General features: G+C 42.0%; 1 protein-coding gene across 1 annotated transcript in view; it reads right to left on the bottom strand.

Moving 5' to 3' along the window:
• Positions 1-343: 343 nt before the first annotated feature.
• P2RY2 (purinergic receptor P2Y2) overlaps positions 344-14,131 on the bottom strand; it is a 58,316-nt gene continuing 44,528 nt past the window's right edge. Inside the window, exon 2 of the mRNA XM_020989615.2 lies at positions 344-3,468. Within this exon, the coding sequence (XP_020845274.1) occupies positions 2,391-3,464 (1,074 nt within the window). The 5' untranslated portion in view covers positions 3,465-3,468 and the 3' untranslated portion in view covers positions 344-2,390. The remainder of the gene's footprint in view (positions 3,469-14,131) is intronic.

Below are 14,131 nucleotides of genomic sequence, written 5' to 3'. Positions count from 1 at the left end.
TATTGGTCCCAGCAAATCACGATGACATTTATCAAGGAGGAAAAGGGTTGTGATCTGCAAAGGTGCAGGGAATACTCACAAGGATCCTGGGTCCTTGAAGGATGGAAGTAAATACACCCCTACATCCCTGCTTGATGGACTTTGAGCCATTGACCCTTGGAATGTCACTCCAGGGGGCCTGGGAAGCTTCCCAAATTAAATCTCTTGGAGGGAAATGGTAGCATTGTTTTTAGGAGGAAACAAAAAGTTGGGGAGGCAGGTGGGGGAGATGGAAGGCAATTGGGGATGTTGAAACTTCATTGGGGGCACTCCTCGAGTGTCCCCAAACAAACAGACACATCAGTTACTACAAAGTCATTTACTTTTTATAAAGTATGAGTTAGTCTTCAGGAACATATACAAACCCAACCTTCCCAGGCCCCCAACTTCCTGTGCCCTGCCCCACACACTCCTGAGGGCTGCTGGATTTTCCCTTTCCCGTCCCTCATAGGCAGAGGGCAATAGCTGGGAACAGGACAACAGGTATTGCCTCAGCGGGAAACCCCTAAACACAAAGGGTGTCTCCCAGACATGTCTGAGTCTTTTATGGGACTGGGGAGGTGAAGCAGCAGAAGAAGGAAGCACTTTAAATTCCAGCACAAGTGCCCAAGACTGGGGAGGGGGGGTGGTAAGAGGAGAGGAGCATGTCTAGAATTGCTTTAATAACTTGGACGGAGAGTCAGGAGTCTTCTGTCCTAATCCTGGTTCTGCCACACCCTTGTGTGACCTTGAGAAACTTGCTTTTCTTCTCTGGGCCTCAGTTTTCCCTATCTGTGAAATCAAAGGATTGAACTGATGGCCTCTGAGGTCCCTTCCAGCTTCAAGACTTTGTTCTAAGGTCCCTGATAGCTCTGATGTCATATGTTGTGATCCTCTTACTTCAAGCTCCCCTCCAGGATGAAGGAGGTGAAGGTCGCCTTCCTTCCCGGACCTGCTCTAATCCACCTCTGCCACCCACCCCACCCCAACCCACCCAGCCTGCTGAAAGTACTCTCTCTCTCTCTGCAAGGGTTCCTAGAGCACAAAGTCTGTAAAGTTCCTTTGCTCCTATTTTTGTATCAATAATACTGAACCCAGCACCCTGAACTGTAGTTAGGTGCTTAAATTTTTGTTGGATCTGATTTTTTAATTCTCAAATCCTTGTCAGCTTTAATATTTTACATTCAAAGGAGTCTTCCAGCTCTGACATTCTCTTCTAAGCCTCTGTTTTCTCCACCCATAAAATGGGACCAAGCTTCCCATTGAATATTTTCTCCTTCAACCAGACCCATGAGAGCAACTCAGTCCAAGGGCTCTGTGCTACTTGAAGCTATGCTCCTGTTCCCAGGGCTTGGGAGGGGAGAATGTTAGCCTTTGGCTCTAGAGTTTGCTTCTGTTTTGTCCCATGTGCCTGAATTTTAAAAGGAGAAAAAACATGGGTTTATTATCCATGATGAAGAGAATCAGGAAAAGGGAGGTATGGAAGCATGAAACCAGAACTAGAAGGGACCTGAGAGGCCCCTGAGTCCAACCCCATCACACGTTCTTTGAAACTGACTACCAAAAAGGCCCTAAAAGGGCACCTACTGCCACCTGTCCCTGGGCAAGAATCCCTTCTATATCACTCCAGACAAATGTTAATCCATCCTTTCACAAAAGCCCAGCAATGCACTCTGTCCTAAGGCAGTATGTACAACTTTGGGAGTGCTCTAGTCATATGAAATTATTATTATTAGGTCTTTTTTGGGGATCCAGATGTGCCTTTATGTAACTCCTTGTCCCACCAGGCTCAAAGCTGGATCTTCTGAGGCACAAAAGACTCAGACTGATCCTTTTCCTTCATGACAACTCTTTAGATTTTTGAAGGCAATGACTATTACTCCTTCCCACCCCAAATCATCCCCTAGTTAAACATCCACAATCACTTAATGCTTTAGATATAAAAGGACTTTTTCCCATCTTTCACCAGCATTAAACATACCAACAGGTTACTTTTTTTAGTCACAGCAAACTGAGGCTGACACAGGACGTAGTGGTCTGTCCCAGTGCACCCATCCAGGCAGTGGTAGAGCCCAGGGTGCCTATCTCCCAGTCAGCAACCTCTCTACTTCCTGACACTAACTCTGGAAGTCCAATCCAGTCAGTCATGGTTCTATCCTGGTGCCATGTAGGTGGGGTGTCAAATGTCCACCTCCCTCTTGTCTTCTTGTAGCTGGCCTCAAGGACAAACCCTGCTCTGTCTAATGGATACCTCCACATCCTTTGTGCCTAAACAGCCCATAGCCCTTATCTTGGCCGCCTCCCATTCTCACCCAAATGGAGTATGGGGGACATGCAGAGCTTAGGACTAAGATGCGTGAGTCACTCCGGCCCTAAAGCCGAGCATCCTTGTCCTCACTGATGCCTGGACTGTTTCCAGTCTGCCCACTGTCCAGGGTACTGGTATTTTGAAGCACCATCTTGCTGCCAGCTACTGATGGTGGCTGAATATGGCGGGCAAACCTGACAAACCGCTGGCCAGCCAGGAAGTAGAGCACAGGGTCCAGGAAGCTGTTGGCACTGGCAAGTGGGCGAGTGACCTTATATGCTATGTTGATAGCATTAAGGGACCAACAGCTCACATCCAGAGATCGAAAAGCATAGTAGAGTGTACGGGTGACATGGAAGGGGAGGAAGCAGAGAGAAAAGACAGCCAAGACCAGAAAAATCATCCTCAGTGACTTGCGCTTCGATCGAGAGAGACGGGACTGCCCCGTTGTGGGCCGCAGAAGCTGCCGCACCATCAGCGTGTAGCACACCAGGATGATTAGGAAGGGCACGACAAAAAGCAATACGAGGATGGCCGAGCTGTACGCCACGAAGTTGTTGAACAAGTCGCGGGATGATGTATCGTGGCAAGTGATCCCGTCAGACCGGCTGCTGGTGGTGACAAAGTATAACACGGGTGACTGACAGCCAATCACTATGATCCACACGGCGGCGGCCACTCGTCGAGCATAGCGCACGTTGCCCCAGCGCAGTGACTGTAGAGGGTAGCAGATGCCAAGGAAGCGGTGGATGCTGATGCACAGCAGGAAGAGGATGCTGCCATAGAGATTGGTATAGAAGAGGAACCGGACCAGCTTGCAGAGGGTCGTGCTAAAGGGCCAGTGGTCACCTTGGGAATAGTAGTAGATGAGGAGGGGCAAGGAGACCACGTAGAGGGTGTCAGATATGGCGAGGTTGAACATAAAGGTGGTGGTAGAGTTCCAAGTTTTAATCCGGCAGAGGAAAACGTAGAGGGCCAGGGCATTGAGACATAGGCCTAGCACACAAACCACACCGTAGGACACAGGCAGCAGCACGTACTTAAAGTCCTCATCTAACTTGCACTTGTAAGGATGCTCATTCACCTCCAGAGAGCTGTTAGCACTTTGGTTCCAGGGGAAGATGGTGGTACTCTCCATTGCCCTGAAACGACAGGTAAGAGACTGTCAAGAACCTATCAAGAACCACAGGTCCATGCTGGAAGAGTCCACCCCAAACCTTCCCTTCCCATGACCTGACATTCAAAAATTAATTATTGGTTATTCAATTGATTATCCAAGAGATTATTGGAACTACAAATGCATAGGAAGTTAGATTTAGCACCTGAGAGATTATCAAGCACAACCCTCTCATTTTATTTATTTATTTTTGTGGAGCCATCGGGGTTAAGTGACTTGCCCAGGGTCACACAGCTAGTGAGTATCATGTGTCTGAGGCCAGATTTGAACTCAGACCCTCCTGACTCCAGGGCTGGTGCTCTATCCACTGTGCCACCTAGCTGCCCCTCTCTCATTTTATAGAAAAGGAAACTAAGGCCTAGAGAAGCTAAGTAACTTGCACAAGATTACATACAGAGCCAAGATCTTAATGACCTTTTCTGCAACGATGGGCTTTAAATCAAAAGTCTGGAGTCCAAATACCTGGAAGCAACCTGTAAACCTGTGAAACTGTGTAAAAGCATAGGATTTGGGCTAGAATGGATTATACTAATGTTATACTAATAACTGGATTCAAATCCCAGCACAGCTGCTTGCTGCCTGTGTGCCTCTGGGTAAATTGGTCAATCCTTCAGAGCCTCAGTGCCCTGTGTAAAATGTGGGTGTTGGACTTTAAGGGCCCTCCCATCTTCATCATCATCCTTTTGTTTTTATTTTATTTTTAAGGCCTCCTCTTCAATGAATTAGGATTCTGTTGCTGACCAGTTATACAGCTATGAGCATGTCACTTCACCCCCGGGCCTAATTTTTCTGATATATAAAATTAAGATTAATTACTTAAGATCTGCCTTGGAGGTATCTCTAGTTAATCCCTCTCCTCCACTCTCTTACCTTCTAACTCACACTGCTATATCATATCTAGAATCCTTTCTCTCCTTCTTACCATCACAGAAGCTGAGTGGTGCAATGGATAGAGCGCTGGGCCTGGAGTCAGGAAGACCCGAGTTCTGATCCAACCTCAGACACTATGTGATCATGGGTAAGTCACTTAACCTCTATCTACCTCAGTTTCCTCAACTGTAAAATGGGATTAATAATAGCCTCTACCTCCCAGGGTTGTTGTGAGGAACAAATGAGATAATATTTGTATAGCACTTAGGATAGTGCCTGGTACACCGTAGGTGCTTAATAAAGGCTTATATCTTTCCTCCTTGGGAGAAGGGACTGCTTCATTTTTGTCTTTCTATGCCCAGAATCTAGTATAAGTACTTGGGATACAGCAGATACTTAATAAATGCTTTTGATAATTGATTGACAGGGTCTATCCACAGCCATCTACTCCCTCAGTAAAAATTTAAAGAATTTTTTACAAGTGCTTGTTTCTTAAAGGCTCTTACCACCACAAATTTAAAAGAAAACCTCTAAATTTAGAAAGTGCCTACGTTAAAAACTCATTGGGTATATCACAAAAAAGGGGAAACAATCTACATGTGCAAAAATATTTATAGCAGCCCTTTTTGTGATTGTAAAATATTGGAAATTAAGGGGATACCCATCAACAGAGGAACTGCTGAACAAACTGTAGTATATGAACGTAATAGAATACTATTGTGCAATAAGCAATGATGAACAGGCAGATCTCAGAAAATCCTGGAAAGACTTGAATGAACTGATGCAAAGTAAAATGAGCAAAACCGGGAAAACATTGTACACAGTATCAACAACATTGTGTGATGATTAACTGTGAATGACTCAGCTCTTCTCAGCAACACAGTAATCCAGGACAAGTAAAAAGGACTCATAAAGGAAAACGCCATTCATATCTAGATAAAGAACTGGTGGACTCTGAATGCAGAGTGAAGCATTTTTTTAAATTTTTTTACTTTTTGAGGCAATTGGGGTTAAGTGACTGGCCCAGAGTCACACAGCTAGTAAGTGTCAAGTGTGTCTAAGGCCAGATTTGAACTCAGGTCCTCCTGACTCCAAGACCAGAGCTCAATCCAAATGTACTACCTAGCTGCCCTGGAAGCATATTTTTTTCCCACTTACTTTATTTAATCTCTTTCTTCTTTCACAACTGTGACTAATATGGAAAATTTTTTACATGATAGCACATGTAAAAACTATATCAAACTGCCTACAATTTTCAGCAGAGGGGAGGAAGAAAAATTTGGAACTCAAAATCTTGTAAAAATGAATGCTAAAAATTTTCTTGACATGTAACTGGGGAAAAAAATAAAATACTATTTAAAAAAACTATAGAAACACTAGCAAATCTATTCTATTCTTACCTCTTTATGTCCATCCAGTTCCATCTAAAAATGTTCTTGGAGTGATCTGGTTTAGCATAGATTTATGCTAAACTTCCAGTAGATTCATTTTGCCTTGTATTCATTTTGGTGTTTTGTGGGCTGGTACTACTTAACAATCTTCCACCACTGTCCTCCATTTTGTGTTCTAAACTACCCTTAAATTTGGCTTTCATGTCTCCCAGCCTTGCAAGGAGATTGAGGTGCTTTCTGAATTCTTTTGACTTCATTGTAGCCATTGCTTTATTGTAATTGTAAGAAATGGTCATAGTCTGTACCAATGTCTTTGGTTTTCCTCAACTCCCATTTTTGACATTAACAGCTTGTTTGACTAAATCATGTTGGAACTGTGGTAATTTAAAAAATAATACTCATTAGATATTTTCTACATTCTAAAAGATAAATTCTGTGTATTGCTGAAAGGATGCCTGAAGCCTAGGTTTGGATAGGATTGCCTATTCATTATTCTGTGCCCTGGATAAATTAGACTCTGTGTCTGGATATCAGGAGTAGGAAGGAACACAATAGAATCCCATCTTAGTACTCTTGGAAGAAGAAGGAATTCTAAACTTTCTCATGACCACCAAAGTGCTTTGAAGATTTTAAAAGCAACAAAAGTCCTCTTAGATTACTGGATGTATTCTCAATCTAAAGTGCTTTTAAACTCAGAATAAAATAATTAACAAAACCCCAAAATCTCATCTTGGAAGTTAAATCAAACAATCTGAAAATTCTCTAGTTTTCTGTTATGTTCTAGGTTCCACAGGTTCCCAAATTTATTTGGCCTACTGGCCCCTTTATAAAAAAAAAATTACTCAGCACCCCCCTGGAAATCTACTTTCTTTAACCATTTAACAGTTGTGGGGGTTTTTTTTGAAAGTTGTGTCATTTCAAAAAATATATAAATGACGCATCTTACATTTAATAATTTATTATAAATTTGTGGGCTTTTCCTGCACTGACATTTTGATGATGTAATATTGCATCATTTAACAAGACAGCATCTTATTATAAACAAGTCATTACACACACATATTCCTGTCAACGTGTGCTGGACTTGGAAACAATGCACCACAGGTTTGTCTGATAACACTTGCTTGTTAAGACCTGTCAGCAGACTTGACCACTGATGGGTTATAATTTGCATTTTGTGTGTTTATTTGGAAAAAATGTAATCACTATGACTGCTCTGTTATACAACCAATGAAACATGTACCAAGTTTTTCAAAATTTTCTTATCTTCTCTTCTTTCCTCATCCTTCCACTGCCCCCTTATTTTTATTCAATGCCCCCCAATTGCACTTGAGGCTACTACCCCCCCATCATTCCAGTGGCCCCCAGGGGGCGGTATCACCCACTTTGGGAACTACAAATCATTCAGTCAATAAACATTTATTAAACACTTCCCTTCACACCAGGCATTGTGCTAAGTTCTAGAGTTACAAAGAAACACAAACAAAAGTCTCTCAAAGAGCTTATGATCTAATAAGTGGAGCAACATGCAAACAACTATATACCCACATATACAAGATAAGCTGTAGATAATTAACAAAAAGAAGTTACTAGAATTAAGGGGATCATGAAAGACTTCCTATAGAAGATAAGATGCTAGCTGGGACATGAAGGAAGACATAGAGGCCAGAGGTGGAGATGAGGAGGTCGAAAATTCAGGTCTACCTGTTATATTATTCTGAAATTTTATATTCAACCCAGCATTTATTTTTCCTATTTAAAAAAAATATGTTTATTGCTATCTTTTGGGTTTTTTCTTTTACCATCACCTGCATTTCCCAGTGCCGCCCCAGCAAGAAAACTATCTTATAACAAAGAATAAAAGAGAACAAATTAGTTCATCAAAACTAACCAACATATGAATTGAGTCTTAGAACATATGTTGGATGTTCTATAGCACCAAAAGCCTCCACCCTCTGCAGAGAAAGGAGAAGGTTGAATTCTCCCATCTCTTCTTCAGGAACAACTTTGTTCATTATAATAATTTTTTTCAAAGTAAAAAAGTCAACACTTTTGGTTTCAATTTGGTTGAATTAAGATATTTCACACACACCCCCCCCCCAGATGATTATGCTATCTTTTCAGTATTCTTCCCTACTTTCTCAGGCCATTAACCCTGTTCCAACTTTAGTTCCCTGTATTCCCAATCTTGACCTCATAGTTAACCAATTCAACCGTACACTGTCCTCTACTCCAGAATCTCTTGCCTCCTAATTATCTTATTTCCTATAACAAATGTTCTTCTAAACCTTCTTTTCTCTAGCTTCCTAAAAACACCCCTATTCTCACCCTCTTAGCTGAAAACCTCACCTCTTATTTTACTAATAAAATTGAGACCATTTGGCATAAGTGCCTTATTATTTCTGTCTCTTTATTTCTTCTTCATCATCATCATCATCATCATCGCTGGCATTTATATACTGCTATAAGATTTGCAAAGTGATTTACATGTTATCTCATTTGATCCTCAGAACAATCCTGTAAGTACTATTTTTATCTTCATTTTACAGATGAGGAAACTGAGGCTCAGAGAGGTTAGGTTGACTTGCCCAGGATCACACAGCTAGTAAATGTCTGAGGCAGGATTTAAACTCAGTCCTTCATACTCCAAGTCCAGCCCTCTATCACTCCCATTTTCTCCCAATCTCTCATAATGAGGACCCTTCTCTTGGTCAACCTGTGTCCTTGCTTTCATCATCTGTTCACCAGCAGGTTGCCCTCTCAATCATCCTCTCTCTTGCTCTTTAATCTTGAATCTCTTCCTACCTACTGATTCCTTCCCTGATGTCTTCAAATGTGCCCAAGTCTTCCGAGTCTTCTTCACTAATCACTACCATCCCCTCAAGCTGTCATCCTCTATCCTCATACTTTCTCAGCAAACACCCAGAAAAAGCTTTCTACTCACTGTTCTACTCCCTCTCCTCCCACTGATTCCTCAATCTTTTGTCACCTTGCTTCTGATCTCATCACTCCACTGAAACTGCTCTTTCCAAAGTTACTAACGATATATTAATGACCAAATCTAAGCTTGGTTCTTGTTTCTCATTACTTCTCTGCTACATTTGACATCATTGTTATGTTACTGAGGCTTATAACAAAACATACAGTAACTATTTGTTACAATTTTCTTTTTTTATGGCCTGGGCTGTAGTTAAAACAGACTAACCTTCAGAAACTCTTAAGATCTGAGAGGCATTGAGATTTAACGTAAAGAGCACTGGGTCTGGAGGCAATTTATCTGGGTTCAAATTCAAACTCTGCTCTGTTGACCTATGAGACCTCTCTGGGTTCCATTTTCCTCATCAGTAAAATAAGAATGTTAAACTAGATGATCTTGAAGGTTCCTTCCAGCCCTAAATCTGAGACCAACATCTTTCCCAGCTCCTTACCAGCATGGTCAGACCAAAGACTAGGACCTCAAAGATTGAGATTATTTGATAAATGCGGTGATTGGATTCACCAGAATTCTCAGGAAAGAGTTAGGAGACCTGGATTTTTAGTCTTGCCTTGTTTTATTCCCTAGCTCTGTTAACTTCAAGAAAGACACTTCCCCACATTGGGTGGAGCTCAGTTTTCCCCACCTGTAAAATTCTGGGAGATCATCATTACCACCCTTCTCTTCATAAATTTAATGGCATTGTATTTGGAATCCAGGGGACTTAGGTTTGAATCCTATTTCTGCTGCTTGCTAGGTAATCTTGGGTAAGTCATTTAACCCCTATGGGCCTCTGTTTCTTCCTCTATTAAATGAGGGGATTGGTCTCTAAGTCCTATAAGTCTGTTAACCTTCACATGAGAGCCCTGTGGTTCAAAACTGAAGAGGAGGAAGAAGACTGGGAAATAGTGCCCGGCTATACCTTCCTATATACATACATACATATATACATACATACATACATACATACATACATACATACATACATATAGCACTTGGTCATCTAAAAAGACATGGCCAAATACATGATCTGGTCTCAATAAACTGGCATGTCTTCAGGGAAGTTTTGGGGCAGAGGATGCAGACATTCTCCTGGGTCTGTGTGAGCAGAATCTCACAGGGATGCAGGTTTCAGGTCAACATAAAAGGAGGACTAAAAGTCAGGAGATTTGTGTTCACGCGCTGACTCTGCATTCCATTTCTTGCCTGACTCTAAGACTACTGTAAACAATGAAGGAGAATGGTGTAGGATCCTGCATAAACATTTGAATCTCTGATAAAAGTACTGCTCTGATGCCTCATCTTATTATCAAGATAATCCTGATTTTCAGAAGAGATCACAAGCTCTGGCAAATTGGAAAAGCTTCAAGGAGTCTCTTGAGAAGCTAGAACGCTGGGCCAAATTTAATAGGAGGGAACTTAATAAAGATAAATGTAGTTTTATACTCTGGTACAAAAAATCAGTTTCCAATGTGTAAGATGGGAGAGATGTGTTTAGGTAACAGTTTATATGGGGAGGTGGGGTGGGGAGAGAAAGTCTGAGCATCTTACTGGACTGAAAGTTCTATGAGCCAACTATTTGAAATGCTAGCCAAGAAAACTAATGGGATCTTGGGTTATATAATATTCATATATAATATATATTTACATATAATATACATATAACATTTACATAACACTTAAAGGTTTGCAAAGCACTTTACATATATTGGGCAGCTAAATGAATAGAGTTGATAGAGTGCCAGGCCTGGAGTCAGGGAGATTCATCTGGCCACAGACACATACTAGCTGAGGAACATTGGGCAAGTCACTTAACCATGCTTGCCTCAGTTTCCTTATCTGTAAAATAAGCTGGAGAAGGAAATGGTGAGCCACTACAGTATCCTTGGCCAAGAAAATCCCAAATAGGGCCACAAAGAATCAGACACAATTGAAAACAACTGAACAAAATTTGCATGTATTAACTCATTTGATTCTCACCACAACGCTGAGATACCATTATTATCCCCATTTCACAGATAAGAAAATTAAGGCAAAGAAAGGTTCAATGACTTGCCCAGGATCACAAAGCTAGTGAATACCTGAGGGTAGGTTTGAACTCAGGTATCCTTGATTCAAAGTCCTGCACTCTACCACCTGTACCACCTGGTATATCTGGGACCCTAGTCAGATCACATCTATAAAGTATTATGTTCAAATAATGTTCACCCCATTTTAGGAAGGGCGTTAGTCATCTGGAGAGTGTCCAGAGAGCCCTGATCAGGATTGTGAAAGGCCTCAAGTTCCCACCATATGGGAATTGCTTGAAAGAATTGCAGATTTTTAGCTCTGAGAAGAAGAGAAGTAAATAGTTGCCTTGCCTCCAATCCCTCCCACCTCCAGCCCTTTCACACAGCTACTGAAAGTGTATTCCTAAAGCACAGATCTAATCATGTTACTCCTTTGCTCAAAAGCCCCTAGGCCTCCCTATTGTTCCATTCAAAGATAAAACACAAATTCCTATGTTTTGCCTATAAAGTCCTGCATATGACATATGACTTGAACCCGTCTATCTAGACTGATTACAGTCTGGATATTACTCCTTCTGCTACCCATGCTCTACATTCCAGCCAAACTGACCCAGCTACGGTTCCCTAAGTACACTCTATCCATCCTCTTGTGCCTTTGCGAAGTTTGTCCCACCCTCACTTCCCCAACCTGGAATGTTCCCCCTCCTCATCTCCCGCTCTTGGAATCCCTGACTCCATTCAGGAGAGAGGAAAGAATAAGCATTTATACAGCATCTACTGTGTGCCAGGCACTTTCCAGATATTAACTCATTAGATCCTTACAATTACCCTGGGAAGTAGGCACTGTTATTATCCCCTTTTTATTGTTGAGGAAACTGAGTGAACAGAAGTGACTTGACCAAGGTCATGCAGCTAGTAAGGGTCTGAGACGGAATTCGAATTCAGGTCTTCCTGAACCCTGGCCTAGCTCTGTATCTGCTGTATACCACCTAACTGTCTCCATTCACATAGCTGTGAACTCCCCAAATGATTTTTTCTGTAACTGCCCAGTTATTGCTGGTGCCTCCGCCCAAATATTTGTATTACATTGAAATATGGTCATCAAAATACACAAACTTGGTTTTCAAAAAACATTTTGATGACCGTATTTCAATATAATTGCTTTTCTTACTGCATTTTATTTTATGCATTTAAACACATGATTTGGAGAAAAGGTCCACCCACTGGCTTCACCGGTCTCCCTAAGGGCTCCATGGCACAAAAAGGGTCAAGACGCCCAGGGCTAGATGGTGTGTGGTCAACAGGGACACAGACCTAGGTTGTGGCCTAGCTTTGGCTCTGTCACTAACTCGCTGTGTGACACTCAGGAAGCTATTTACTCTCTCTGGGTTTCATCTTATAAGGTAGTGAGCCAGAAGTTTCTTTATAGCACCAAATACACCATAGGCATGGTACTGAATGCTTTTTATAAATATTATCTCATTTGAGTCTGGCAACAACCCTGTAAGATAGGTACTATCACCATTTTTACAGCTGAGGAAACTGAGGCAAAGGGAGGGATTTTTTTGTTTGTGTGTTTGTTTTTTAAAGTAACTTGCCCAGAGTCAAAAAGCTATTAAGTATCTGAGGCTGGATTTGAGCTCAAGCCTTTCTGATTCTAGGCCTAGCTCTCTATCCAGCTACCTCTGGAACCTTAAGTTTACCTCATAAAACACTCTCATCATATCTAGGAGAAAACTGAGGTCCACAGAAAAGAAAGGGCAAGCCTCAGGTCACATGGTTGGTAAATAGCACAGCCAAGACTCGAACCCAGATCCTCTGAGTCTAAATACATGGACCTTTCCAGTGCCCAAGCAGTTTCACTTCTTCCCTCTGTAAAAGGGGGAGGTTGGACTAAATGAGGGATTAACATTCTTAGTACCACGGACTCCTCTGGCAGTCGGGGGAAACCTAGGGACCCCTCAGAATCATGCGTTTAAATGCTAGAAAGAAAATACAAAGGAAATTAGGATATTGAAATAAAGATATAATTTTTCCCCTTCCAACGTCACAAATCTGCTAGAATCTATCCATGAACTCCTGGAGGTCTCTGGACCCACATTAAGAATTCCTGAAAATTTATTGTTTTATATTGAATCCCGTCTTGTGGTCTGTTGTGTACATGGCAATGGTTTTTTTTTTCTTTTGCTCATTTTGTATTTGAGTTTAAAATAAAAAACATTTTTTTAAAAAGGGCTCCTGGGCTGGATAATCTCCAAGGCCCTCATCAGTGCTGATGTTCTGTTTTAAGAGTTAGCTGCTGTTGTTCAGTCTCTCTGTGACCCCATTTGGAGTTTTCTTGGCAAAAATACTGGAACGATTTGCCATTTCCTTCTCCAGCTCATTTTACAGATGAGAAAACTGGGCAAATGACTTGCCCAGGGTCACACAGCTAGTAAGTATCTGAGGCCAGATTTGAACTAATATCTTCCCAACTCTGGGTCAGTGCTCTATCCATTTGTACTACCTAGCTTCAGGTCTTGAAGAGTTTAAGAGTTCAGTAGTCTATGTACGCCATCTCAGGCCACTAGGTTTCTATTAGGTAAGCCACTGCCTGGGCCAGTTACTCTGTGGTTAAAGCTCAGAGCCAACAAGGACAAGGTCATGGGTTTGACCACTTGGCTCGCCTACTTCCCCACCCTCCCCCACGGCCCTGAATTCCTCTAGTCGCTCCTCGTCAGCAAAAATGTAACCCAGAGAAATGGATGTTCCATTACCAAAGATGTTTCTTTTTGAAAATCCCACAACCAAGTGGCAAGGCGGGGGAAGTGGAGATGGCCAGCTGAGTGGGTGAGAGCATCCTTATAACCTCTGATGGTAGAACAAGATAGTAGAAACAGATGGTAGGAAAGATGAACAAGAAAAGTACTTCCCACACAGAGAACGAAGAGGCCAATACTCTTCTAATCCAAGCCCACCAACTACACCAGTCGTCCATTCATTGAGTCAATAAACATTTCCTATTAGGTAAAGACCACTGGGATTAGGGAAATGGAAACCCAGAGATGGACCAGATCTACTCCCATCTATCAAGAAGAATCTTCCTTCCACTTCTGGAGACTCAAGAATCACCCATCATTGGACCCTGCAAGTACCTTCAAGAGATCACCTCTTACACAACAGACATAGGCCCAAAATGGGGAAGGGACTTGTACAAGGTCACAAAGCAAATTGTGTCAGTGCTGAGGATGAACTCCAGGTCTCCTGATTCCCAGCTGTACTCTGTCATACTATGGCACTTTTGGCGAATCACTTACCCTCTTTGAGTCTCAGTCTCTCCATCTGTCAAGTGGGTATAATAATCCTTACCTACCTCATAACTCTATTTTAAGGAGTAGATGAAAT

Source organism: Phascolarctos cinereus, unplaced genomic scaffold (assembly GCF_003287225.1).
Source record: "Phascolarctos cinereus isolate Bilbo 61053 unplaced genomic scaffold, phaCin_HiC Scaffold_726;HRSCAF=1367, whole genome shotgun sequence".
NCBI lineage: Eukaryota > Metazoa > Chordata > Mammalia > Diprotodontia > Phascolarctidae > Phascolarctos > Phascolarctos cinereus.
Note: the sequence above shows the minus strand (reverse complement) of the source record. Positions and strands in the feature narration are given on the sequence as shown.